The following is a 27,801-nucleotide window of genomic DNA, read 5'->3' on the forward strand; positions in this document are numbered from 1 at the left end:
ACTTTTCTTGAAGATTGTTCTTTAATAGCCTGGAAATGTACTCGCGATTGGCTTATTTTAATCATTAGCACAGCAAAACGAATCGCTGATACTATTCTGATTGAGATACAGGCCTTAGAGCCACAGATTAAAGTTACATTATCAGCTACTGCTTTCAAAAAACAAAATGAGGAAAACAATAAGAACAATAAGGAATTTAGGGACTCAATTTTGACAACTAAGATTAATAAATTCAAAAAAGACCTGGCACGCTTCGCAATGGAGAAGATTTATCCTTACACAAGTGCACAATATGTGTCCCCTCAATACAATCGGCAAGGCCGGAGATATGGGTCTAATTACTCATCATCAGGAAGCGATGAATGGTCTAGTGACTCTGATACTCCCAACCAAGGAGAACAAATGGGCAAAGGACAGGGCCGCAAAAGTAGAGGCAATTGGAGAGGGTATCGAGGGGGTTTTCCTTCCCAACCGCATCCCCAATGGTGGCCGCCAGGACCTTTTGGTTATCCACCTCTCCCACCACCTGGACATGTCTATCCTTACCAACCACAGCCCCAAATGTATCCGAACCAGCCTTTTTTAGGGTTTGTCCGGGGCCGGTCCAGAGGCAGACGCCGGAAACAGCAGGCACAGGTCCATTGGGCAGACAATCCACCTACGCGTTCCACTCGTAGAACGACAGACACACAAGCAGGTCCAAGCAACCAGATGACCAAGTTATCAACCTGAGTAGCAGAACCTTGAATGTAGATGAACTATCCCTTCTCAATAAAGGATTGGGTTTTGTACCCTCATACCGAGGTGATACTTTTGAAATCAAGCAAGAACTTGCTCAATTTTTTCGTAAAGTTCGTCTCAATTTTTTCTTCAGAGACAAAAGTCCAGACACTGTTGTTCTACCAGATAAGAACACAGGACTTAGAAACAAATCGACTTTTTCTCCTCTTTCAAGTCAAATTCCTCCACAGGTACTTACTTTTGAAAAAGCAGTCAATGCGCAAGTCTGTGACAGTAGTGAGAGACAATTTCAAAACCTCACCAAGAATGAGCGGCTAGCGATGCAAACCCTAGCTTTAGATGACACTATCACAATCAAACCCGCCGACAAAGGGGAAGCGATTGTGATCATGGATAATACAGCCTATCGGACGGAATGTCTGAGGCAACTTGGAGACACCCGCTTTTATAAACAACGTAAAGAAGATCCAATCGAAGAGACTAGAACTTGAGATCAGAATAGCTGTAGAGGAGGCGCATACCAATGGGTGGATAACTTCTCAGGAATCCACTTTTTTGATAAAGTCCTTTCCAGTTGTACCTTATTTTTATACGCTCCCAAAGGTGCATAAGGATCAGAGGCCTCCACCTGGCCGTCCCATTATTTCGGGACTGGGCTCTTTGCTAGAGCCACTTTCCACATTTGTAGACCACTTTCTTAGACCCCTGGTAGTTGAGATGCCAACCTATTTGAAGGATACCAAGAATGTTCTTCTTTTAGTTGATGACATTGATTTTGATACGGAAAGCGATTTCCTCGTCTCTTTTGACTTGGAATCTCTCTACACGTGTATTCCCCAGGATGAGACCCTTGCTGCCATTGAAACTCTATTACAAGAGAAAACACCCGATTCTATTACCCCGGTTTCATTCATTATCAACTGTGCCAGGTTAGCCATGAAAGAGAATTTCTTCAAGTTCGAGGATCAACTGTTTCTACAAGTGTCCGGAACTTCAATGGGGAGCTTTATGTGCACATGTTTGAGCAGGAACATATCTTTAGCACCAATAATCCTTTTAAAGATCATATACGTCTCTGGAGAAGATATATTGACGACGTGCTGGTGATATGGAAAGGTAACCTTCCATCCATCCTTGAGTTCAAAGAGTGGCTCAATGGTAGGAATGCTTACTTGAAGTTCACGTGTGAATATAGTCAAACTAACCTACCATTCTTGGACATTACGATCTCTCCTTCATCAGGAGGTCTGAGTACTGAGCTTTTCAGGAAACCCATGGCTAAAAATTCCCTTCTGGCCTATGATAGCTATCATCCACGAGCTTTGAAGGCAAATTTACCTTTTGGGCAATTTTTACGAGTAAAAAGGAATTGCTCTACCATGTCAAAATACAAAGAGCATGCTGAGAACCTGTCGGTTCAACTTGAAACCAGGCGTTATCTGAAAAAACTCATCAAGAATTCCATGAAGCGTGCAGCTAATAACAATAGGGCAGCATTACTATATTCTACAAACTCGAAAGAGCCCTCTGAGAGGATTACTTGTGTTAATACATTCTGTAGCTTCTCTCATAAAATAAAGAAAAGTATTCTTTTGAATTGGAAGATCTTGAATATCGATTCTACACCATTACCCCACCCGCTTTTTGCATTTAAGCGAAGTTCCAACATTAAGGACCGGTTGGTACACACCCGTCCACGTAATGACAGAGAAGCTACACAGGGCACTCTATGGGGCTTACCCCCGGTATGAGGCATTTTCCCTGTGGCTCCTGTTCAGTCTGTTCCCAAACGACCCATGTAACAGAGATAGAGATTGGTTCTTTGACACCATGGGTATTGATGACCCACACTAATTGCAATAGTGAGAATTTGATTTATTTAATCACTTGCCCTTGTTCTCTCCGCTATGTGGGGATGACCACCCGCAAGGTCAAGACCCGCATCTTGGAGCACAAGAGCACTATTAGATGCAAGAAGGCTGCAACAAAGTTGACCAATCATTTCCTGACAATTCAAAACGATCCACAAGACCTTCATTGGACAGTGTTAGAGAAACCATTCATTCCAAGACACATCGTCAATGTTTCCACCTTTCTGTTCAGGCGTGAACAATGGTTGTTGCATAAATTGAAGACAGATGTGATGGGTCTGAATGATGAAATTCCATGGGTCTCTTTATGATCCACCTCTGGTGGACATACAGAATTGCTTCATGCCCTTGAAGATTCTAGCAACTAAGGTGTACTGAGGTGTACTGTTGTGTTAGGCGACCATTTGGATCATGATCTTATAATGTTGGTTTTATTTATCATTATAGATGGGTGATGGTGTCTCCAACATTACTTGTATGAGCTATTTGCCTTTCAATTCCTCCAGCATTTTGTGCCCAATACTAGAGATAAGCTGTATCTTGACTGGGCTTACACACACCTCTTTCAAGGTGTTTGAATGAGTTTGATCCAGTTAATTTGTTAATTTACTAAATAATAAGGGGTGCATGTTACATCTCTGGCGAACATTGTTTTGGATGGTTTGTTGTGGACAGTGATTTTATGCTGGCTTACCTTCTGTTCGCCGCAATTGATTTGAATACACTTCATTTCCACGGATGCGCATTACTAGACTAATCGCTTTACTATTGGCGCATGCGCATTATAGAAGTGTCATGGTCTTGAGCATGCGCACCAGTGTTCCGGCATGGGGAACATTACACCGGGTCTCAGCTAGCAAGATTGATTCCGGTATTTAGTCGCGTATCCTCTTGGGGTACTCACCTCCGGTTACACGCTCATTTAACGCTCGGAGTACCGACGGAGAGGTGAGTGCCCCGTTTTGCCCCGTTTGGTCATCTGCTATTGTTTGCAACCTGACGATATTGTCTGTTTAGACATTTCGAATTTGTGAGTTGCCACCCAGCGCAGTATTTGGCTGTGAGTTTCTTAGTGGTTTTGCATGCTACTGACTATGTAAGACCTTTTTGAATGCTCACTTTTCATATATGAGCGCAGAGTATTTTGGGTGGTTTAAACCATATGTGTAATAATATTAATCCTTTAAAGGTGCAGTACATGTGGCCACTCTATGTACTTGAAACGAGTGGTCTCTGATATCAGGTCACCTAGTGACTGGTTTGGTTTTGAAATTAAGAGTAATATCAAACCAGCATTTTTGTACATCAATTATTTATTGACTTTTTTAGCTTGTGTTTGGACATGCCAAGCTATTATTTTAATGTGCTCTTAGTCCTTGCTTTTGTTGGCTCCCCTACTTTTAAACTACAGACTACATTAGGTCCATAGTAAGAATATTGTTTTTCTTGGAACCTTTAAGTAGTTAAACCCAATAATGTTTTATACATCGTTTTTCTAGAGCGGTGCCCCATCCTGAGCGGTTGCCAGGTTGAGGTGAAATGTTTACCCAGCAGACAGCGGGTAAGCTTTATTTCTACTTTACATTAATATTCTCAGCACTAGCCCTCTGACATGTTATAACAGAATCACGGATGAATTAGATATCGTTCTGTGTTTTGTCCATTTCCTCCGCTATAGGTAATGTGATGTAGAAGAACAGACAGACTGACTTAAGTTCCTGTTCGTGTATCCTTTTATGTTTTTATCACTTACACATTCATGCAGCAGCAACATTAGAAGTCCTGATGAAAGCTTTGCTCACGTTTGGGCGTTAGGCTGAAACATGTCGACCACTATTTTTCACTTCACCATAGCGGTTTAAATCCATACTGCTGGTGCACTGTTTTTAATACTGGTAGAGAATGTATTACAATAAAGTACATGATTCACACTCTCTAACTAGTTTTAATTGCACCTACTGCACATTTTTTTGCTTTGCGCTGCGCCCTTCCTCACATCTACTTAGCTCATCATTTGTGGATTTAGCTAACTCCACACAGCTCTGAAGAAAAACATCCCTGAGCTCCTTCCTCATAGAGAGGAAGTTGTAGCCCCCGGAGGAACTAGGTTTTCCTCCGGGAGGAGATTCCCAAATGATGAAGCATGTCACCTTTGGTGAGTGAGGGAACTCGTCCTGTAAAGGGATATGCCCATAGCCATATACTGTGAGGTATAGTCATTGGTCTAGAGCTGTCAAGTTGACTCTAACAGGAACAATGCTTGTATAAACTTTTTTTACAACACTTTGTTCATTGACCCCAGGATTTCGTACTGTTTATTGGCATTTTTGTAGTAATCATTGTTTTTTATGAGATATAACGTAGCCTTTTGCACTTTGCTCACATGTACTAATTCTTGACATATTTTCCAACTCTTCATAGGAACACCATTAACTATAATAACTACAGGTTCAGTTTCCTCTTTCTCTACACCAATAGTTTCAATGTTTTTCTTTAAATCTAACGGTAAATACAGAACTCTTCCTTTTAAACCTCTTTGTAAATCTGTGGGAGGCAACTTACCTGTTTTAGGCTCCATTTGAACAATAGCCGTAAACAGGTGTAAAGATTGAATCAGAATGGACTCAAGTATTTAAATCTACCAGCTCCAGAGGAATAGCTAACAATTCTAGGTTATTATTGTAGTGTCTGCACTTCATACTTCCTTTCCCATAGTCTCCTGCCTCGCCCTATAGAATGATGTCATTCTTATGATGTAATAGAATGCTGCATAGCTCGAGGATTTCAGTTGAGAGTTAGGGCTGATCTGGCACCATCCTGCTCCTGGTGGGGTTTTATTTCCTTTCCTTTTACTTAATGAATGTACTCTTATCCTGTACATCTTACCTTAAACAGACATACTACATGAAACTACGTGGATCTTGATCATCCTTCACCACAAATATGTACAGCTCTCGCTGGCATTTTGTTATCCTCTAATTTGGTATAACAATATTTACAAATACGTTGATCACTACCCAAATCAAATCAATCTTCTACCAACAAATAAGTTGCAGATTCCTTCCACTTATCATTGTTTTCTTTTTCGCTTTTTAAATACAAATCAACAGTCCTAGTTTGATTTTTATAGTGAGTTCATCGACAACAAATACAACAAATTACCTTAAACTTTATAATTTCTTCTTGAAACTTTTCAGTACTACTATCTTGCATGTCTTCTTCAACACCTACTTCTATGAATGTCTCACTTTCTCTACACTCTTGTTCAGGACCAAAGTAACAAAACTCTATTTCTTCACAAACTTTTTTTACATCTGATACTGACCCATGCAAAAGAGCATGGTTTAAGTCACTTAAAATTATTTCTGGACTTTTTGCGTAATACAATCTTCTGACTAATTTCCGCATTTGAGAGTGATGTACTGCTAACATTCTGAAATAATGAATAACACTTTGACACACTTTTCTAGAAAGACAAGCCAGAGAATGACCTTGCAAATCAGTATTTTTTCTCACTTTGCAAGGATCTAGTCCTTGCAGAATCTTAGGGCCATATGTAGGTAGTTAAATACCGGTCGGTAACGGCCGAAATTCGGTAAATATCCTTTTACCGACCGGTATTCAGCCAATTGAGATGTAGGGGTCCAAAAAGAAGGATTCGGTAATTATGAATCGGTAAATACCTATTCATAATTACCGATTTCTAAATTTCCGATTCATATTTACCGAATACATATTTACCGATTTGGTAAATATGAGGTGGTAAAACGAGAAAAGAGATGTAGGTAAATTCGGTATTTAAGAAATCCATGCAATTCGGTATTTAGGAATCGGTAATTAACACAGATGGAAAGTAGGTGGTAATCAGCCACAGTGCATATAAGCAATCCCAAAATGCAACAGCATGAACACCATGGCCGCTCTGTATGTGATTGCAAGGCGCCTACGTCTACAGGCAGCAGGTCTGAGGATTTGGAGACGGGAGGAACGCATTTACAGACAGCGCATCACACTCTTTCAACAGACTGAGGCTGAGATACATGAAAGGTACAGGCTACACCCCCAAACCATCATGGACCTGATAAGGGACCTGCACCCACTCCTGGACCAGCCAACAACAAGGGCGCATGCCATACCACCACATGTGCAGGTGCTCTGTAGCCTACATCTACTTGCATCTGGCAGTTACCAGGGGGCGATAGCTGCGGTAGGCGGGGTATCCCAGAGTTGCCTGTCCCGTTTCTTCAGGAAGTTCCTGGATGCCATGATGCAGAGAATGCAACACTACATTAGCTTCCCAAACACACAGGCTGAACTGCAGAAAACAAAGACAGACTTTTACCAGATGGCACAGTTCCCGCATGTCATAGGCTGTATTGATGGCACACACATTCCAATCTGCCCACCAGCAGCCACTGAGCACATCTACAGGAACAGAAAGTCCACCCACTCCATCAATGTGCAGGTAATCTGCGATGCAGGCAACATAATCACTGATATCGTAGCTAAGTTCCCTGGGAGCACCCACGACTCCTTCATCTTCCAGAACAGTGGGATCTACACACGACTGGTTGCCGGAGAATTTGAAGAAGGATACCTGCTAGGTAAATCACTGTGACACTCCCTAATACTTATTGCAAATGAATGTGTATTGAGGCATGTGACTAATGCTACTCTCTTACTCACCTAGGCGATAGTGCATATGCCGTGCGGTCATTCATCCTCACTCCCTACCTACACCCATCAACCCTGAGTGAAAGACGATATAATGTGGCACACAAATCAACACGCAACGTGGTGGAGCGCACGTTTGGACTATTGAAAAGCAGGTTCTGCTGCCTCCACAAAAGCGGAGGCGCACGCCAGTACACACCCATCATCTGCTGCAAGATCATTGGCACTTGTGCAATGCTGCACAACCTTTCCACGAAGACAGGTACAGAGGTGGAAATAACAGATTATGAGGACAATAACGATGAGTCTGCACAGCCAGAGCCCAACGCAGCAGGAGTGGCAACAGCAACAGATGGGAGAGAGAGAATGGCAGAGATCACATGCAACTATTTCTAAGTAAGTAAGGGGACACAGCCAGTAGTTGTTTGCCATGACGTAGTTTTAATCATGCGGCACTACGCCACAACAAAACGCCAAAAATGGCCCTATCAATCATGTGAAAACAAGAGTTTGAAGTCAAGGGTTACTTCACCCAACTGTGTCCTGCAATTGTGTGCAGCCTCAGTGTCTGCGCCCACGCACTACAGTGCGGGATTCCCGGGATTCAGTGTCCTCACTGGCTGTGGGACCAGTGGCAGCCCCATGCCGTCTGTTGCTCCTCCGTGTGCATGGGACGGGGGGTAATGCTGCTCCTACTGGTGGTGTCTTCGCTGTCCCCAGCATCCACAGCACCAGTTGTGGCCGACTGGCTTGTTAGCAGCACCTCAAGTGCACTGGTCACCCTCACCATCCCCCTTGAGACATCATTGCTGCAGTGTGCAAGCCCCTCCTGCATTGCCACGGAGCGCCTGCAGAGCAGCGAAGTAGCAGTTGCCAGGCGGTTCACTGCCCTTGTGTGGTGATCTTTCTTTTGCCTCTCCCTGTGCCGTGTAGCTCTGTCCTCATCCATCTTTGTGCACAGCAGCATGACGGACTGGGACATGTCCCGCATGCCCGCAGCCATCTCCCTCATGCCCTCAGCCATTGCGCTTATGCCCCTGTCAATATTGCCCATCGTGTCATTGAGGTCCTTCATTTGGCGCTGGACTGACAAGATTGCCTTTCCTTGTAGGCGCTGGACCTTGACCATGGTGGCCTCCAGCCCTAAGAACACCCCCTGGCTCTCACCCTGTGGTTGTTGACTGCGTACCCGAACCCTGCGGCGACGTCTGGCACCTGTGTGTGCTCCCTCAGAGGCGGAGTGCACACCGGCATGGCAAACAACCAGTGGCACAGTGGATGTTTCCGCAGCCCTCGAGTCTTCTGATGAGGACTCTGAGACAACAGCACGCCTCCTAGACCTGAACAATGCAGGTGGTGTCGATGCGGGTGAGTTCAGCTGGAGTGGCGATGCTGGATGTGGTGGCGAGGCTGGCTGTGGTGGTGCGGCTGGCTGTGGTGCTGTTGTCTGGCCAGTACTCGTGGTGATCTTCTCTGAGCTGTCCTGCCGGGGTGCCCTCTCTCCCTTCTCCTGTGCAGTCCTGCGCGAAGTATCGCCTGTGGACAGAAATTCAACATCAGCTCAGTGTACCTGCAGCCATGCATTGCTATCATCATAATACATTTCTGTCACACTCTCTCATTGTCCTATGCCTGCTTATCGCTAATGTGTGTAACATGCCTAGTTGTTCTGCGCAATTTTGGTCATGTTTGGGGTTTCACAGACTACATCTCCCATAATGCATTGCTGGTATGCACTAACACCTGTACTGGAGTGGGATTCTCATTGCCCAATTGGGGATTTGGGATAGGGGTAGGGGGGGCACAATGCTGTGCATGCGTCTTACCTTGTTTTGTGGCGGCTCTGGCAGAGCTGTCTGCATCCTCAATCCCCACGACACAATCAGGCTCAATTGTAGACTCCACGAGCTCCTCAAGTTCTGTCAGGGCAGGTGCCCTGTTCCTTCCTCCTCCTGTCAGGCTGGCCTCCTTCTTCAGTTCCGCCATCTTCCTCTTTGTGATGATACGGAGGTCGTACCACCGCTTCTTGAGGACATCAATGTCCCGGGGGGTCACTCCCATGGAATTCACCTGTGCCTGGATTCCCAGCCAGATCTTCCATTTCTCTGATTCAGCCACTTGCAGTGACTGTTTTCCAAAGAGTTTATGGTGCTGCTTTACCACCTCCTCCACAAGTACCTGCAGTTCCTTTTGGCTGAATTTAAGTTTTCTCTTCCTTTCTCCTCCATCTCTCTCTGTGTCCTGGCTGGCCATTGTGTCAGTTTCTTGTGCTGAATCAGGCACTGGCTCTGTTCCTCTCCTCTGCACTCCCTGCCTCTCCAGAGTCTGCTGATTGTGTGCACCTGCCTGGGTGTGGCCACTTCCTGGTTGGGTGGGGTTGGGTTTGCACAGGATTGGCTGATTCCTCAAATGATGTGTATTTGAATTTCCGATTCGGAAAATACCGATTCGGTATTTACCGATTCGGTAAATTCCGATTCGAAAATCCGGTCGGTATTGTGGATTCGGTATTCATTTACCGAATTTTACCGAATCGGTAATTTTTACCGAACTCTTTGGTACATAGCAAATACCAATTTCTAAATACCGATTCGGTAAAATTCGGTATTTATGAATCGGTATTTCTGGCCTACCTACATATGGCCCATAATCTTTTGTTTAACACTTTTTTTACCATACGCTCGTAAGAACTTTCGTAAAATATCAATGGATTCCTGTCGTATACTACAAATACTGCTATAATCCCAAGTATACACTGGGTCTTTACTACATATCCCTAAAACTTCATCAGCTATCACTTCTTCTACATTTCTAGGAGCCATCTTTTCTTTTTCAATTGGACAACCGTTCTTCACTTCATAAGCCAAAGCCAGCTCCTGAACAATTTTTGGGACTCTGCACCTACTTGACCTGCTTCGTGGCTGACCCGGGTGCTGCAGCCCTCTTCCCTCCCGCCGCCGCACCGCCAAACCACCACAGCCGCCGTATGGAGGGACTTCACCTACCAGGCTCCCCAGCGTTCGAGGCGGAACCAGGAAAAGCAGTCTACGCGCCTGGAGGCGCTTTAAATCACAGCCTTCCTCCGGCAGAGCAGGGGACAAAGCCAGCTCCTGAACAATTTTTGGGACTCTCCACCTACTTGACCTGCTTCATGGCTGACCTGGGTGCTGCAGCCCTCTTCCCTCCCGCCGCCGCACCGCCAAACCACCGTGGCCGCAGTGTGGAGGGACTTCACCTCCCAGGCTCCCCAGCGTTCGAGGCGGAACCAGGAAACACAGTCTACGCGCCTGGAGGCGCTTTAAATCACAGCCTTCCTCCGGCGGAGCGGGGGACAAAGCCAGCTCCTGAACAATTTTTGGGACTCTCCACCTACTTGACCTGCTTCGTGGCTGACCTGGGTGCTGCAGCCCTCTTCCCTCCCGCCGCCGCACCGCCAAACCACCGTGGCCGCAGTGTGGAGGGACTTCACCTCCCAGGCTCCCCAGCGTTCGAGGCGGAACCAGGAAACGCAGTCTACGCGCCTGGAGGCGCTTTAAATCACAGCCTTCCTCCGGCGGAGCGGGGGACAAAGCCAGCTCCTGAACAATTTTTGGGACTCTGCACCTACTTGACCTGCTTCGTGGCTGACCCGGGTGCTGCAGCCCTCCTCCCTCCCGCCGCCGCACCGCCAAACCACCGCGGCCGCAGTGTGGAGGGACTTCACCTCCCAGGCTCCCCAGCGTTCGAGGCGGAACCAGGAAACGCAGTCTACGCGCCTGGAGGCGCTTTAAATCACAGCCTTCCTCCGGCGGAGCGGGGGACAAAGCCAGCTCCTGAACAATTTTTGGGACTCTGCACCTACTTGACCTGCTTCGTGGCTGACCTGGGTGCTGCAGACCTCTTTCCTCCCACCGCCGCACCGCCAAACCACCGCGGCCGCAGTGTGGAGGGACTTCACCTCCCAGGCTCCCCAGCGTTCGAGGCGGAACCATGAAACACAGTCTACGTGCCTGGAGGCGCTTTAAATCACAGCCTTCCTCCGGCGGAGCGGGGGACAAAGCCAGCTCCTGAACAATTTTTGGGACTCTGCACCTACTTGACCTGCTTCGTGGCTGACCCGGGTGCTGCAGCCCTCTTCCCTTCCGCCGCCGCACCGCCAAACCACCGCGGCCGCAGTGTGGAGGGACTTCACCTCCCAGGCTCCCCAGCGTTCGAGGCGGAACCAGGAAACGCAGTCTACGTGCCTGGAGGCGCTTTAAATCACAGCCTTCTTCTGGCGGAGCGGGGGACAAAGCCAGCTCCTGAACAATTTTTGGGACTCTGCACCTACTCGACCTGCTTCGTGGCTGACCCGGGTGCTGCAGCCCTCTTCCCACCCACCGCCAAACCACCGCGGCCGCAGTGTGGATGGACTTCACCTCCCAGGCTCCCCAGCGTTCGAGGCGGAACCAGGAAACGCAGTCTACGCACCTGGAGGTGCTTTAAATTACAGCCTTCCTCCCGCGTCGCAGGATAGCGCGCAGGCCACGCTGGGCTAAGCCCGGGCAAAGAGCGGGCCATCTGTGGCCGTCAGGGGTCGGAAGAGGCCGGGCTGGGCCACCCCTCTTGGTCGTATCCGACAATCTGTAGAGAGCGGAACGTCTACACAAGGTGACTATATACTTTGTGTGGTAATCCTGGTCTGTTGTTCACCCCAAGTTGCAACTCCTGTTTCCGAATGGGCAAGAGGAAGCTAGTTGAGAGCTCTGGGGGGCCAGGGGGAAATGGTTCATTGCCAAAAGTACGGAAACTCAAGAAGTCTCGCCGTGCTGCTAATCAGCCGGATCCAGTAGGGGTTCTGACGCGTATTGGCTATTTGGTGGGTGAGTGCGAGGCAATCCTGGGATGTGATCAGCCATCAGTGGCCAATAGCCGGGTTGTCGCCTCATCTTCTACCTCTGCTGTCTTTGGACATGCCAATACTACACCAGCTCTTACTGTGCCGGAAATGTTTTGCTGTAAGGCCACATTAAGTACATTGAAGGGTGCCAATAAACCGATTGATCCTGAGGTCTCGGATGATGGGGTTAGCCCTTCATTGCCTCCCATAGTTCTTTCTGGGTGTTGTGTTCCCACTGTGCCATGTTTTAATAGGTTTTCCCTACTGATGGAAGAACAGGAAGTTAGTAATGTGGCTTTACTTGAGCCTCTGTTGTGTTCCCCTAATTCCCTTATAGGTAATCCTGCTGAGCCACCTAATAACATCTTACACGATCTTATAAAGATGGTTAAGTTGCTGAGGGATGAAATCGGTCAATTGAAATCAGTGGTAGAGTCTCTGACTAGTAAAGTCGGGTTGTGTTCTGCTGTTCTATGCCCTGCCCCTGGCTTTATCCCAAGTACCATTTTACCTGCTCCAGTAGATCCATTGGGTCTTCAGGAGGTTTGTTCAGGGCCTTCCAACCCCTGTCCCAAAGGTACTGTTACTTATAGCAATGCTGTTTAGGCTGGATTGAACCAACCTTTGGTTCGTCCAACAGCTAATGATAGTACAATTTTACAGGTTAGAACGAATTGTACAAAGAGGCTGGGGGTGGGTAGTGACTGTCAAATTTGATCAGCGGTCACTGGCTGGCCAGGGTGTTTATAATGTTCAACCTAATGTCCAACCTAAGGGTAATGTCATGGATTGTCCCAATAAAATCTTTATGACCAACGTCCCTAAATTGACTGCATGTAGTGGTATTGAGTCTCCCGAGTCGTTGACTAAAAAAGCGATTCATTGGTTGAGACACGTTAGGGGATGTCGTTCAGTCATTAGGGAAGATATTTCCAGAGCCATTAGACTTTCTCCATCCAGGGCCCCTGTTGATTGCATTGAACTAACTCTTAAAAGTAACTACCTCGCTGAAAACCTTCTATCCTTGGAGTTTAGATCTAGTCCCCCGGAAGGCTCTTCCATCCAACTGCGAAGTTACCCCCGTATGACCTAGGGGGGTTTAGGTGCGGTCATTGTAGCGACAGGGTGGTGGCTGGTTCTTCCCTGGATAATATTGACTGACTTCATGGCGAGGGGGACGTTGGCCATTGGGATAGAGGTGCAAGGGCTGTGATCAATGAGTATCAAGAGTCTACTATGGTCGGTCTTTGCATTGACCCCTATTCCTACTCTGTGTTCCCAGTCCCTATAGCCCCCAATATCTGCCACTCTATTTCTGCCCCTGATTTACGCCAGGGGCTTGACCAACCCAATAGTGGTCTTTTAGTAGACGCGCAACCTACCGCTTCTGATCCTGTCGGCTTTGCCTTGACTGGTGGCTCTTTATGCTGCTGGAATATTGCTGGCCTAAATTCTAAGCTAGCCATTGCTGACTGGGTCACATTTATTAATACAATGGATATCTGTTTATTCCAGGAGACTTGGCTTTTAGAGCCACGTTTTTGTGTCGGCTACCTAAACTTCCATATCCCGGCAACCAAGGGGTCCCATGGGCGTCCATCAGGGGGCCTAACTATTTGGTTAAGAAGCGAACTGTGCCTGGCTACCAAGCTCCTCCACACGGGTAATCGTGATATTCAACTGTTGAGGCTTGAGCTTCGAATAATGGGTAAAATTGACATATATAACGTGTATGTCAGGAGCTGTAGGGGTGTGAAATCCTTGGCCATTGATGATCTTTTACGCCTGTTGGATCTTTATTCAGCTGATACCTTTGTCATCATAGCAGGTGACTTTAATATAATGTTTGAACCTCTTCTTGAAAATAAGTGGGATACGCAAGATAATGAAGAGCTAAGCTGGAGTATCCTCCCTCTGGAGTTGTCCCCTTTATCAAGGTGGCCCGAAGTGGCCATTCAAATTAATTCCCTCTGTAGGGATAGGGGTTTGAGGGCCCTGAATGGTAGGATGCCTAGTGACCTGGAGGGAGCCTGCACTTTTAATAATGGAGTGAGCAGGAGCCGAATTGACTATATTTTGGCTGATATGAAATTATGGCACTCCCTTGTCGACATGAAGATTGTGTCCCTTCCGGAGAGTGATCATAATCCTCTCTGTTTATTACATAGATGGTGGAAGGTTGATAGTGGCCCCGCCGAGGAGGGGGAGTTGAGTCCTCCTGAGGTGGTGCCATCCAATGACATGCGCCGTTTAAAATGGGCTGGACTTATGGGGAACCCCGTTACCCTAGCTCAAATCCAAGAAGAGGTGGATGGTTCCATTATTACTATAGAGTCAGTTCTTGCCTCTAATGGTAATTTATGGGATGTAACATCTGCGCATGATAGTTTATTTACCAGCCTGAAGTCTCATTTCCTCATCAAAGCGAGATCAGGACCAAGAGGCGTTACTCATCAAGCCTCTAGGTATAATAAGGAATGTAGGGAAGCTAGGCTATTACTTGGAAATGCTTTGAAGGGTGGGGACGTCTCCCTGGTTCACCACAGAAGAGTTATCTATAAGAATTGTGTGGCTAGAGCTAAACGCCTTTGGGACGGGAAAAAATGGGAGGGCCTCCTTGAAGCTAGCCTTCAAAATAACAGTAAATTATTTTGGAGTATTGCAAAGTGGGGTTCTGGTGGTCAGTCGGAGGGCCCCCAAAATAATGTCTCCCAAGAGAAGTGGGTAGAGTATTTTAAACCTCAGTATGCTGCACCCATTGATCCCTTTGAAAGTCAGGGGTCCCACCAGCTGTTTAAACTTGATGATGATTTTACTAGCACCGAGGTGAACTTGCCACTGGTTGGAGTGGCATCTGGAAAAGCCCCCGGACCGGATGGTGTACCGGCAGATGTCTTCCTGCATGACAAGCTCAGATGGGGGAGATATATCCAGCTGATTGCTAACGCGTTGGCTCATGGTGCCCCAATCCCTAGCTCTTGGAAGGCTGCGGAAATAATCCCGGTGTACAAAAAGGGGGACCGCTCGCTTCCGGAGAATTATCGGCCCATCAGTCTGATTGACGCTATCAAGTAGATCACTGGTAGATTGATCCTCAACCGTGTTCATCTCTGGATAGCGTCTAACAATATCTTATCTCCATTCCAGGCAGGTTTTTGCCGGTATACTAGTACCATCGATCAAGTATTTCGCTTCATTCTTCTCTACTGGAAGACGGTTGTCCTGGGCAAGGGGAATTTGTATGCGGTGTTTGTGGATCTAAGGGCCGCCTTCGATTTAGTACCACGTCCCAAACTTTGGTTGACATTGAAATATCTTGGGCTTCACGGCGGCTTGTTGTCCCTGATCCAGAGGCTGCATGCGGACAATACTGCCAGAATTAGATGGGGCGGGCAGAGAACTACGACTGAGGACTTTCCTGTCCAAAGAGGCGTTAGGCAAGGCTGTGCAATGGCCCCAACGTTATTTTCCCTATATATTAACAATATAGCAGATCGACTTTTGAAAGCCCATGTAGACGCACCCATTCTTGGCAACACTAAGGTCCCTATTTTAATGTTCGCCGATGATACGCTTTTAATTGCTAAAACATCCTGCGGACTCCAGCGTTCATTAAATATCTTTAAGACATTTTTTGTTGACCGTGGCCTTGAGGTTAATATTAAAAAAAAAAACTTATGGTATTCAGGCCACATAAATCTTTTAAAAATAATTTTGTTTTGTTTAAAATTCCGCTAGAACAAGTACAGGCTTTTAATTACCTAGGTGTTAACATCCAAAATAACTTTTCGTGGAAACTACAGAGAGACTTGTCTACACTTAAACACAGGCAAATTGCTGAAGCTCTAGCTGGCGAATTTAAAAAGTCTCCCTCGAAGCCTATTAGACCTGTGCTTCAGGTGTATAGTGCCAAAGCTGTGAGTTCGGCTCTTTATGGTGCTGAACTGTGGGGATATGAGAACCTGTCTCCTTTAATTATTTCGGAAAACAGGTTCTTGCGTAGTATCACTTCTCTCCCCCAGAGCACACCTTTAGTTCCCTTAAGACATGACCTTGGTAAGAACTCAATAGCCGATGTCGCCAGGCTTCGTCCTATTCTCTATTGGCGTCGCCTGTGGACTACCCCGGATTTAGCTCAGTATGCAGAGGTTTTTTTGGATATATTGTCTTTGGTGGGCTCCCGGAAGATCGTTTGGCTTAATGAGCTCAGAAAATCCCTTGTGGCTTTAGGGATGAGCGATCTCTGGGAGAATCCTTTGGCTGCCTCCTTCCCATCTAAAGCGCTTATGAAAGAGAAATACTGGGAGTTGGTAAATGCCAGGGTATTTTACGAAGCTAAATCCCTTTCGCTAACTGACGAATTCCTGAGTATCAAACCGGCCCCAAGGTTAGAACACTTCTGGGATCTTGTTACCAAAGTGCTTCATAGGAAATTATTTTTCCAGATGCGGGTGGGAGCGTTGCCCTTAAACTCTTTCTCAGCTAGGTGGAAGCCTACAAGTAGCAACTTATGTTTTAATTGTAATTCCCAGGTGGAAACCTTAGCACATATGTTTTTTGTTTGCCCTGCCTACGCGGCCCCGAGTCGTGTATGGTTGAGACCTGTTTGTAAACTGTTGGGTACTAGACGAAGTGTTGAAGCAGTAAGACTCCTTCGTACCTGCACAGACTCGGTAATTGTTGTGGCCGTTGCTAAATTTTTGGGGTGGGCTTGGGTTATCAGAATTAAGAGCATTAGCTACTAGCGTAAAGTGGTCCTAGATGTTACCCTTAATGAATTCTTTGTGTATTATATGTTTTTTAAAAAATTTTGTAAATATTTTAAATAGTAACATTTTTATATTGTCTCTTTTTTAACTTATTTTTGTATTATGTACCTGTACTTGTTTGGTATCGCTTTTATGACTTTTGTCGAATAAAGCTGGTTTGGATTTGGACTTCATAAGCACAACCACTGGTACCAACTGCATACACTAATGTATTGGTTTGAAAATAGCTCTCTTTATTAAAAAAATGCTCTGAACTTGAACTGAATTTCCATTCACCCAAAAAAATTTCACAAAGTTAGTTCTGGTTTTTAGTCTCTTCTTTTTACTTTTGGCCTTCATAAAATGTATTGCCTTATTTAGGGCCATATGTAGGTAAATTATATTTACCGATTCTTAACCTCTTCAGCGCGGCGCGGATTTCCGCGCCACGCTGAAGATTCCGTGCGCGGGCGGGGCCATGACGGAACGGTTCCATCATGCGCACAGCGCAACCGACGTGCATGACGGAATCGTTCCGTCATGCGCGTCGAAGGGGTTAAATACCGAATTTTACCGATTCGGTATTTATGAATCGGCAAATGTAATGTAGGTAAACAATCGGTAATTATTACCGATTCGGTAAATATCGGTATTTAAGTATCGGTATTTACCGAATCGGTAATAATGCATCCCTTCCCATTCATTCCAATGGGCCTGGAGGCCCATAGGAATGAATGGGAAGCCAGTTACCATTACCGATTCGGTAAATACCGAATCAGTAATAGGGGTGGCATTATCATGGGTGGCAGGGTGTCACATTGACACCCTGTTGCACCCCTGATTCGTGCATGTGTGCACATGTGGCGCACAGTATGTCTGCCACATTGCACTTTTCAAATAACACAAACATGCTTTTTGAAAGGTATTCGTCATTTACCATCAACTTGTAGTTGGTGGTAAATAACGAATCCAGACACTAATGATGCACTCACTTGAGTGTCCCCTACATAGCATTTCTGGATTCGGTATTTACCGAATCGATATTTTACCGATTTCTTAAATTCCGATTCGGTAAATACCGAATCCAGAAAATCAGCCACCTACATCGCAAATGCCTAAATACCGGTCAGTAACGGGATATTTACCGAATTTCAGCCGTTACCGACCGGTATTTAGCTACCTACATGAGGCCCTTAATGATCAAATTCTGTTTAAAACTAAAATTAATAATTTCCTTTATAATTCAAAAGCCTTCTCAACAATAGTTTCAATCTGTTTCTTCTTTTTATAAAATGCTGATCTTTTTTTATATTTCTTTCCATCTTTTAATAAATGAAGTGTTTTGTGAAACATTCTTTTCCTTATTTCATCAAATTGATTCTTTCTCCTTTCACCATAGATTGTTTTTTGAAAACGTGATTTTCCATTAATTTCCCCTTTTTTCTTTTCATTCTTCTTTGATGTTGAGGTATTCTTCCTACTTTCTACATTGTGCAAACTGTTTCTAGACTTTTTCTTTTTTACCACATGTTGTAGTTCATCTAATTCTTGCTGTTGTCTTTTCTTAAAATAATACTCTTTCTTTTGTTGTTTCCTCTTTACTGTTTTTTTAGTCATGGTAAGTCTTTTTTTAATGATGATAAAGAATATCTGGAAAAAAAGTAATATTTTAATATAAATCTATAAAATATGCTATTCTATTACTAAACAAACACGTTCTACATAAAAACCATTTAAACGCTTTGTTTTGAAATCACAATGCATTTACTGCAGTACACAGGTACTAACTGGAGTAGGAGTGAATGAGTAGTGTTTAGGTGTTTAGAGGACTGAATGGGCAGTGGATTGAGGATTGTAATAGTGCATGTATTAGTATCTGAATAATTGCATGGGTAGTTACTGGATGATTAGTGTACTGCAAGGAAAGAGGATGGTGAATTTATAAGGGCTTGGGTTTGGTACAGTGATTAGATAAGGACATAAGACTGGCTGGGTGATTGGAGGACTGCATCGGTAGTAACAGGGAGATTACTGAACTGTATGAGAAGTGCACAGGTGATTGTAGAAGTGCATATGTTTGTGCCTGCGTTATTGCATGAGTACATTAAAGTACTGCAAGACGAGTGCATGGTGAATTTATAAGTGCTTGGGTTTTGGTGGAATAATTAGATAAGGACATGGTACTGTCTGGGTGATTGGAGGACTGCATAACAAGTAACAGGGAAATTACTAAACTATATAGGTAGTGCTTAAGGGATTGTAAAAGTGCATGAGTTACTGACTGGGTCATACCATGGGTAGTGACTGGATGATTAGAGTACTGCAAGGGGAGTGCATGGTAAATTTATAAGTGATTGGGTATTGGCGGAGTGATTGGATTAGTACATTGTACTGTCTGGGTGATTGTAGGAGTGCATGGGGAGTGACAGTGTGATTGCTGAACTGCATAGGTACTATCTGGGTAATTGGAGGGGTTAATCAGTACTATGTAGGTGCTTAGAGGACAGCATGGATAGTGCACATGTGATTGTAGCACTGCATGTGTTAGTGCCTGGGTCATTGAATGAGTACATGGATAGTGACTGGATAGTTAGAGTGCTGCAAGGAAAGTGCATGGTGAATTTATAAGTGCTTGGGTTTTGGTAGAGTAATTGGTTAAGGACATGGGACTGGCTGTGGTAATTGGAGGAGTGCATAGGTAGTAACAGGGAGATTTCTAAACTGGATAAGTATCACTCAAAGGATTGTGGAATTGCATGAGTCAGTGACTGGGTAGTTGCATGACTACATGGGTACTGACTGGGTGATTAGAGTACTGCAAGAAGTTTGCATGGTGAATGTATAAGTGCTTGGGTTTTGGCAGAATAATTAGATAAAGACATGGGACTGTCTGGGTGATTGGAGGAGTGCACGGGGAGTGACAGTGCGATTGCTGGACTGCACGGGTACCACTTGGGTATTTGAAGGAGTGAGTCAGTAGTGTGTACATGGTTAGAGGACTGCATGGATAGTGCACATGTTTTTGTAGCACTGCATGTGTTAGTGCCTGGGTCATTGCATGAGTACATGGATAGTGAATGGATACTTAGAGTGCTGCAAGGAGAGTGCATGGTGAATTTATAAGGGCTTGGTGTTTGGCAGAGTGATTGGATACGGACATTGGATTGGCTAGGTACTTGGAGGAGTGCATATGTAGTAAAACAGGGAGATTACTAAACTGTATAAGTAGGACTCAAAGGATTGTAGAAGTGCATGAGTTAGTGCCTGGGTAGTTAAATGAGTACATGGGTACTGACTGGATGATCAGAGTACTGCAAGGAGAGTGCATGGTGAATTTATAAGTGCTTGGGTTTCGGCGAAATAATTAGATAAGGACATTGGACTGTCTGGGTGATTGGAGGAGTACACGGGGGTGACAGTGTGATTACTGGACTGTATGGATACTACCTGGGTAACTGGAGGAGTGAATCATTAGTGTGTAGGTGGTTAGAGTACTGCATGTATAGTGTACATGTGATTGTAGCACTACATGTGTTAGTGCCTGGGTCATTGCATGAGTACATGCATAGTGACTGGATACTTAGAGTGCTGCAAGGAGAGTGCATGGTGAATTTAGAAGTGCTTGGTTTTTGGCAGAGTGTTTTGATAAGGACATGGGACTGGCTGGGTAATTGGAGGAGTGCATAGGTAGTAACAAGCAGATTACTAAACTGTATAGGTAGTACTCAAAGGATTTTAGAAGTGCATGAGTTAGTGTCTGGAAAATTGCATGAGTACATGGGTACTGACTGGATGATTAGAGTACTGCAGGGAGAGTGCATTGTGAATTTTAAGTCCTTGGGTATTGGCGGACAGATTGGATTAGTACATGGTACTGGCTGGGTGATTGGATGGGTGCACGAGGATTGACAGTGGGATTCCTGGACTACATGGGTAGTACCTGGGTAATTGGAGGAGTGAATCAGTAGTATGTAGCTTGTTAGAGGTCTGCATGGATAGTGCACAGAGGATTGTAGCAGTGCATATGTTAGTGCCTGGGTCATTGCATGAGTACTTGAGTAGTGACTGGATGATTACAGTGTGGCAAAGAGAGTGCAAAGTGAATTTATAAGTGCTTGGGTATTGGCAGAGTGATTAGATAAGTACATGGTGCTGGATGGGTAATTGGAGGAGTTCATAAGTACTGACAGGGCAATGACTGCACTGCAAGAGTAGTGCTTAGGGGATTGTAGCAGTGCATGAGTTTGTGCTACTGCTTTTCCATTCTACAACTACTTTTAATATTACACCTAGCCAAATAGAAAGCATGAACCATTCACATGTCGTTGCTATAAGTCTCACCATATTCCTGAAAACATGCATGGATATCTCTGTACCACAACACTACGTACACCTCATAAATTCACAGAACAAACTTCAAATTTAAATCAAACGCTAAAAATGATATGGCATATTTCAACAGTACCTCTCTAGAGACTTATAAAAAGCTAGTCTAATCACAAATACCTTAACTCAACATATGCAAGCAGAGACATACCTTACACACAACTCTACGCACACCTTAAAGCTTGACAGACTGCACTACCAATTTGAAAGTGACACCTGGAATTATGAGGTATACTATAAATGTACATGTGATTTTGGCGGAAAGCGCGATGGAGTCGTGAATCCCACCGAAATTATTTTAATATTGAAGCGCAGTACATGTGATTGGAGAAGTCTAAAGGTAGTGCATGTGCATTGCCTAAGTGATAGGAGGAGTGTCAAGCAGAGGAAAGATGAGATCCTAAGAGAACAATGGGATAATTTGGCCAGTGGGTTTAAACAACAAAAATGGCTTTTGGACATATGTAAAAAATATGAGAACCATGGGTTAGAATGTATCTCCTCTAAGCTGTAATATAACCAGCAAAGCTTGGGTAGCACATTTTTCAAAAATATATACAGCTCCTACTCAGAATGAGGCCCATATAGATCTTCACGTTGCTACACGAGTCCAGATATCGATTACCGAAGTTGAGGATGCTATTGATCAAAGGTAACTAGGCCCCTGGCCCGAATGGGGTTTATTTTGATATTATCAAGCATAAACCACAGTTTTGGGTACCGCTTTTACTCATTGTCTATAACAATCTAACAAATTCTCATATCCCTAAGACATGGTCAACTAGTATTATAGTCCAGAATTTTAAAAAGGGGGACAGGTCCAACCCTAGCTGTTACAGACCGATCTCTTTAATTGACAATACACTCAAGATACTTGGGTGGGTATTATTTAATAAAATTAGGAGTTGAGCTGAGGATGAAAGTATTTTAGATAAATTTCAGTTAGGTTTCAGAAGCAAATTGGGAACTGTAGAGCAATGCCTTAATCTAAATGTACTTATTGGTGAATACACGATAGCTCAACAGTCCCCAATTTACCTGGCCTTCATGGACCTCACCTCAGCATTTGATTTTGTAAATAGATCACGTCTTAGGCTATATCTTCTAAATTACGGGCTGGATGAGGCCTTAGTACACTTTTTGGCTTACTTACACAGGGATCTAGGGGCTAAGGAGAGGATCAGTAGGGACGGGGCAGTATCAGGTAACATTGTGATTGGCAGAGGGCTCAGGCAGGGATGAGCACTGCCCCTCTGCTCTTTATCCTATATATTAATGAGTTGAATAATGAGTTGTCCAAATTGACTAAGGACATCCCGTTGATCAATGGCAACAAGCTACCCTCCTTATTGTATGCGGATGATGCGGTCCTAATGGGCCGCACACCCAATGCACTGTGCGTCTTAGTTGGGGATTTTGTAGATTTTATGAATAAGCTGGACCTTTGTACAAATTAAAAAAAATCATTTTTATTGAGTTGCAGCCCCAAAAAATATTCTGTCAATGTAATCAACTCTGGTTCCGAAAAACTATTATGCACACTCACTTTTCCATATCTGGGCTTGGTGTTTTCAGATTATGGCTCTTGGGCTGCTCATTTGGCACATAGCAGGAGTACATTTTTAGAGGCTACCAACTCGATTCTGTGCCTCCCCCAACCGAGTAGAACTGAGGTAGTGTTACCCCTACTGAAAATATATAGAACATGGGGGCATATCATCAAGCTGGCGATAAAAAATGATCGCCGCTTTTGCGGCCCTTTTCAGCCGAAAAGCTGTGATAATTTTATCGCCTAATTAGCAAGGCCGCGCTAACGCATGAAACCTTGCTTTAGCATCGGGATTCCTAACGCCCAGCTTTGCATCTCTAATGAGATGCAAAGTGGGCGTTCCTGACCTGACATGATAGAAGAAATGTCGCTAAGCGACATTTCTCCTATCATCAAGCACCACGCTATGAAGCATAGCGGCAGGAAAAGTAGCGATAACCCCTGTTATCGCTACTTTCCTTACGCCTGCTTCAGGACTGACTTAGCCATGATATCCTATGGAAGGTGGCTAAGTTTGTGAGTCCCTATCAGCAAGCTAATGCCACACTACGTGAGATTATCGCTGGGTTTCCAGCGATAATCTCACGTTAGGCAGTTAGCGCTAGGATTTTTATCGCTTTTGAGATAAGCGTTGCTAATAGCACGCTATCTCAGCGATAAAAATCCACGCTAGCCGGCGATAATTATCCTAGCGCTAAGTGCGCTTAGCGATAATTATCGCCGGTTGTTGCTGATATGCCCCTCAGTGTTTACCTACTGCAACAAATGGAGCGGAAGTTTGGGGCCACGCGAACTGCAACAGCATCCAGGTAGAAGAAAATAGATTTTGTCAGAGAGTTTTGGGGGCGTCGATTTGTTCTTCCTTTGATTGCCATCATGAGTTAAAATTACCCTTTTTTGAGGACTACACAAGGACACATCCAGTCATTTTCTGGATAAAAGTATGGCAAAATCCAGCAGCCACGTTAACTAGAGACATCATAGTTGATTGCCTTAATTGTGATAAGGGCAGTGACATATCATGGTTGGTGGCTGTCAAGGCTCGCCCCACCACTGTAAATCTGTCACACATTTTTACAGGCCCAGGGAATATGGCAGGCATTAAAAAAAAAGATCATCCAGGGGGCCCTGTACGAATACTATGACGACTTGAGATGTAAGCGAGAAACTTTGAAATCCTCAGTCGCCCGGTATATAACCATGGTGGATGCCGATGGCCCCCCCACAAAACTTCCAGCCAATTATCTTTTAAAGGTGAATAACCGCTGGGAACTAAGCTTGCTCGTTTGTCTTAGGGATGGCACTTTAAAATATTTACTTTGCTTTCCCGTTAGGCTTTAATATTAATCTTGTGCAAATGCCTTGTCCCTATGTAAATCGTGGCAGCCAATCCATGCTACACGTTTTATTTTCTGTGATTTTTATCAAATATATAGCAAGCAGCTGCTGATCCCTTACTTTAAGGCTCCGGCCATTACTGATTGTAAGGTGGCATACAGGGGTATCGTCATGCTCAATGGGGAAAATTTAACCCTTCATGTTAGTACCTTTCTGAGACTGGCTGTTCGCTCCCCTGCCTCTCTGAGTACAGTATAAACAGTTTCAATTGTATGCCCGATATCTGAATTAATCAATATGTGGCCGCATAAATATTTTACTGTATGCATTTGATTGTATTATTTTATGTGTCAAATTGTCTGCATTTTAAAATTTTATGCTGTTATATTCTAAGTATTATATTGTTACTACCTCTGATCTAACAATTTAAATTATAGATCCATGATGAATTTGTTGCACTCACCTTTTGCACTATGTATATATTTCTGTGTATTTATAGCTACGTGTTTATCACACTCATTGTTTTTAACTTCTTATATATGCATGTACCGATTTAATGTTGTGCTGGTATTTTTTATTCTGTACTTTCATGGATATTTCTTTGTATCCGAATAAAGAATTGAATTGACTTTAATTGATAGGAGGAGTGCACACATCCTGACAGGGTGATAACAGGAGTGCACGGGTAGTGGCTGGGTGATGAGTACATGATTACAGAAGTAATGTCTGGGGATTAGAGGAATACATAGTTAATGCCTGTTGATTCCATGAATGCACAGGTAATATGCGGGGCATTTTAGGAGTGCAAACTAGTTCCTGAGTGATTTTATAAGTGCTTAGGTAGTGGCTGTGTGTAGGAAGCACTTCAGCAGTAGTGGCTGAGTGATCGAAGGAGTGCAGTGGTAGTGCCTGGGTGATCGCATGAGAACAAGGGTAGTGCTTGGTTTATTGGAACAGTAGTAGGGTAGTACCTGGGTGATTACATAATTGCATAGTTAGGGCCTACGTGATTTTGAAAGTGCTTCTGCACTGCCTAAGTGATTGGAAGAGTGCTTAGACCCTGACAGTGTGATTGGAGCAGTGCAAGGATTGAACCAGTGTATAGCTAATGCATTGATGAATCATTGATGAATCTATGTTTGCAAAAGTATGTCTGGGGGATTACACAAGTACATAGGTAATGCCTAGTGATTCCATGAGTGCTAGGAAATGTCTGGGACATTTTAGGAGTACATACAAACTGCTTGACTGATAATATCTCTACAAACATTTCACAAACCTCACTTTTAGACTGCCGCTTTACCATTGTACAACTACTTATAATGTTACACCGAACCAAATAGAAAGCAGGAACCGTTCACATGTCTCTGCTATAAGTCTCACCATATTTCTGAAAACATGCATGGATATCACTTTACCACAACACTATGTAAACCTCATAAATTCTCAGAAGAAACTTCAAATTTGAACCAAACACCCAAAGGTGTGTGGCATATTTCAACTGTAGCTCTCTAGAGACTTAAAAACTAGTATAAACACTAATACCTTAACTGAACATATACACTTCCAACTTCAAAGCAACACCTAAAATCATGCCGGATACTACAAATGTACGTATCCACACACTGAAACAAAATACCATAATCAGTAATAAATGTTCCAAAATACAGATAATACTATACAGAATCTATATTAAACAACATTTAAATACATTACAATAAACTGTAGTAAACATTTCTACATTTAAAAATATATGTCAAATTTCAAAGTTTATGATTTATATTTTACCTTTAAAAACAAACTCACAAATTTGTAACTCACCTTTCAAATTGATTTCTAGATTATGAAGTATCAGAAACGCTGAAAAGATTTTCTTATGCACATAATCAATATAATGCACTGCTCTTAGCAAAGGAAAAACAGTAATTTGCAATGTTTCCCTCTCTTTCTCCACAAATATACATCTAAATAGCAAATCACATTGCTTACCAGAATATTTCAAATTCTAAAACACATTTATATTGGTTACACACAAGAACCCTTGCCAACTGACTTCTAAATGAATTCAAATTGCTTCTGGAATTTTTTTAAGTCGCGACTCCACTGTGCAATGTTAGCGATGGCACTGCGAGTCCATACGGGAGTTCAAAAATATATTACAAATAATGTTACCACTTCTTTTTTAATAACACACCACCTCTAAAGATAGCACTAACTTGGGAAATCACACTGCAATAAGATATTACTTTAATAATTATAAGACGTTCACATTTTAATGCCACACTTAACTGTCAACCCTACCCCCAATCTGCTTCATTCCTGTTTCCATAGTAACAGTTAATGGAACACTCAACTGAGCTCACAGGTCACAAATTCAAGTTTTCAAGTTCACCACACAATGTTTCAAATACAAACAGCAGGTGTGGTTGAATTTCCAAAATATGAGCTTATCCTATGTAACGTACCTTTTAAGCTTTCTTTTCTAACCAATAAGAAACATGCTTCTTAATGACAATAACATGCACCCTATTTTCGAATGTACAATGTTCTTAAACAGCCAATCATTTATCTTCCTTTTTAAAAACTGCATCTCGTCCACCATTTTAGATACCTCTCATTCTACCAACTGACTACTTCACCTAAAGGCATATTTTCCTTACAGCCAGACTTCCCTTTAAATGCTTAGTGTGGATTGTGGGACACAGCTATGTTTACTATTGCAAAAGGTATGCTGAAAACAGAGGTATTGACAAAGACCTAGCTTTGCAAAATGATGACATTAAATGAATTGGACAAAGAGGATTAAAGTGGCACCAATTGTTGCCTTTGGTTAAAACCTTTATACATCTCCAACCTCCTGACCTCATGATTGTCCACTCTGGTGGCATTGACCTGGGCACATTGACAGGAGTAGGACTGGAAATGCTAATGAAGGACACCTTTGCAGAATTGATGTTGCTTTTCCCCCAAACTGTCTTTGTATACTCTAACATATGCCAAAGACAGAAATGGAAGTGGTCCAATCAATTCTGTCCACAAATTGAGAAAGCTTGAAAAAAATTCAATGAAGCTGTTTCTGCTTATCTCAGAGACCATAGTATGGGTTCCATATACAACAACAATCTGCGTTTTGATACAGATTGCATCTACAGGAGTGTTGGTGTACATTTCACAGATAAGGGAAACAGAGTCCTTCTCAACAACCTAAGGCTCTGCATCGGCACTTACATGTAGCTACAAAAATCTCCCAATAAACACAAGGGCTCTTTTTAGAGCCACCCAATAACTCAACACATAACTTACTTTTAGAAAAAATATCTTGATTTTTTTTGCTTGAAGTCACGCACGCACAGCGACTTTAGGAGCCGAGCACCTTTTGTGTTCCAATAGGGGGCCGCGCTGAGAGCTGCACATTCTTCGTATACACACTAGGGGGCCACACTGAAAGCCACGCTAGGGTCGCAACTCCAATTATTATTATTTTTTTTTTAAAACATCCACTTTAACTATTTTATATTCACCTCAGGGACCCCATCCCCCGAGCCATGCCCCAGGGACCATATCCCCCAAGGCTAGGCCTTTACTGTGGAGACTGTAGGGGGAGCCCCAATGTCCCCATGGTCCCACCAGCTCCCC

General features: G+C 43.9%; 1 protein-coding gene across 1 annotated transcript in view; it reads left to right on the plus strand.

Annotated features, from left to right (window-relative positions):
• The first annotated feature begins 1,458 nt into the window (after positions 1-1,458).
• LOC146788748 (vomeronasal type-2 receptor 26-like) overlaps positions 1,459-27,801 on the plus strand; it is a 638,670-nt gene continuing 612,327 nt past the window's right edge. Inside the window, exon 1 of the mRNA XM_085630960.1 lies at positions 1,459-1,670. Coding sequence (XP_085487086.1) covers positions 1,459-1,670 — 212 coding nt within the window. The remainder of the gene's footprint in view (positions 1,671-27,801) is intronic.

The sequence above is a fragment of the Triturus cristatus genome, chromosome 10 (assembly GCF_964204655.1).
Source record: "Triturus cristatus chromosome 10, aTriCri1.1, whole genome shotgun sequence".
NCBI lineage: Eukaryota > Metazoa > Chordata > Amphibia > Caudata > Salamandridae > Triturus > Triturus cristatus.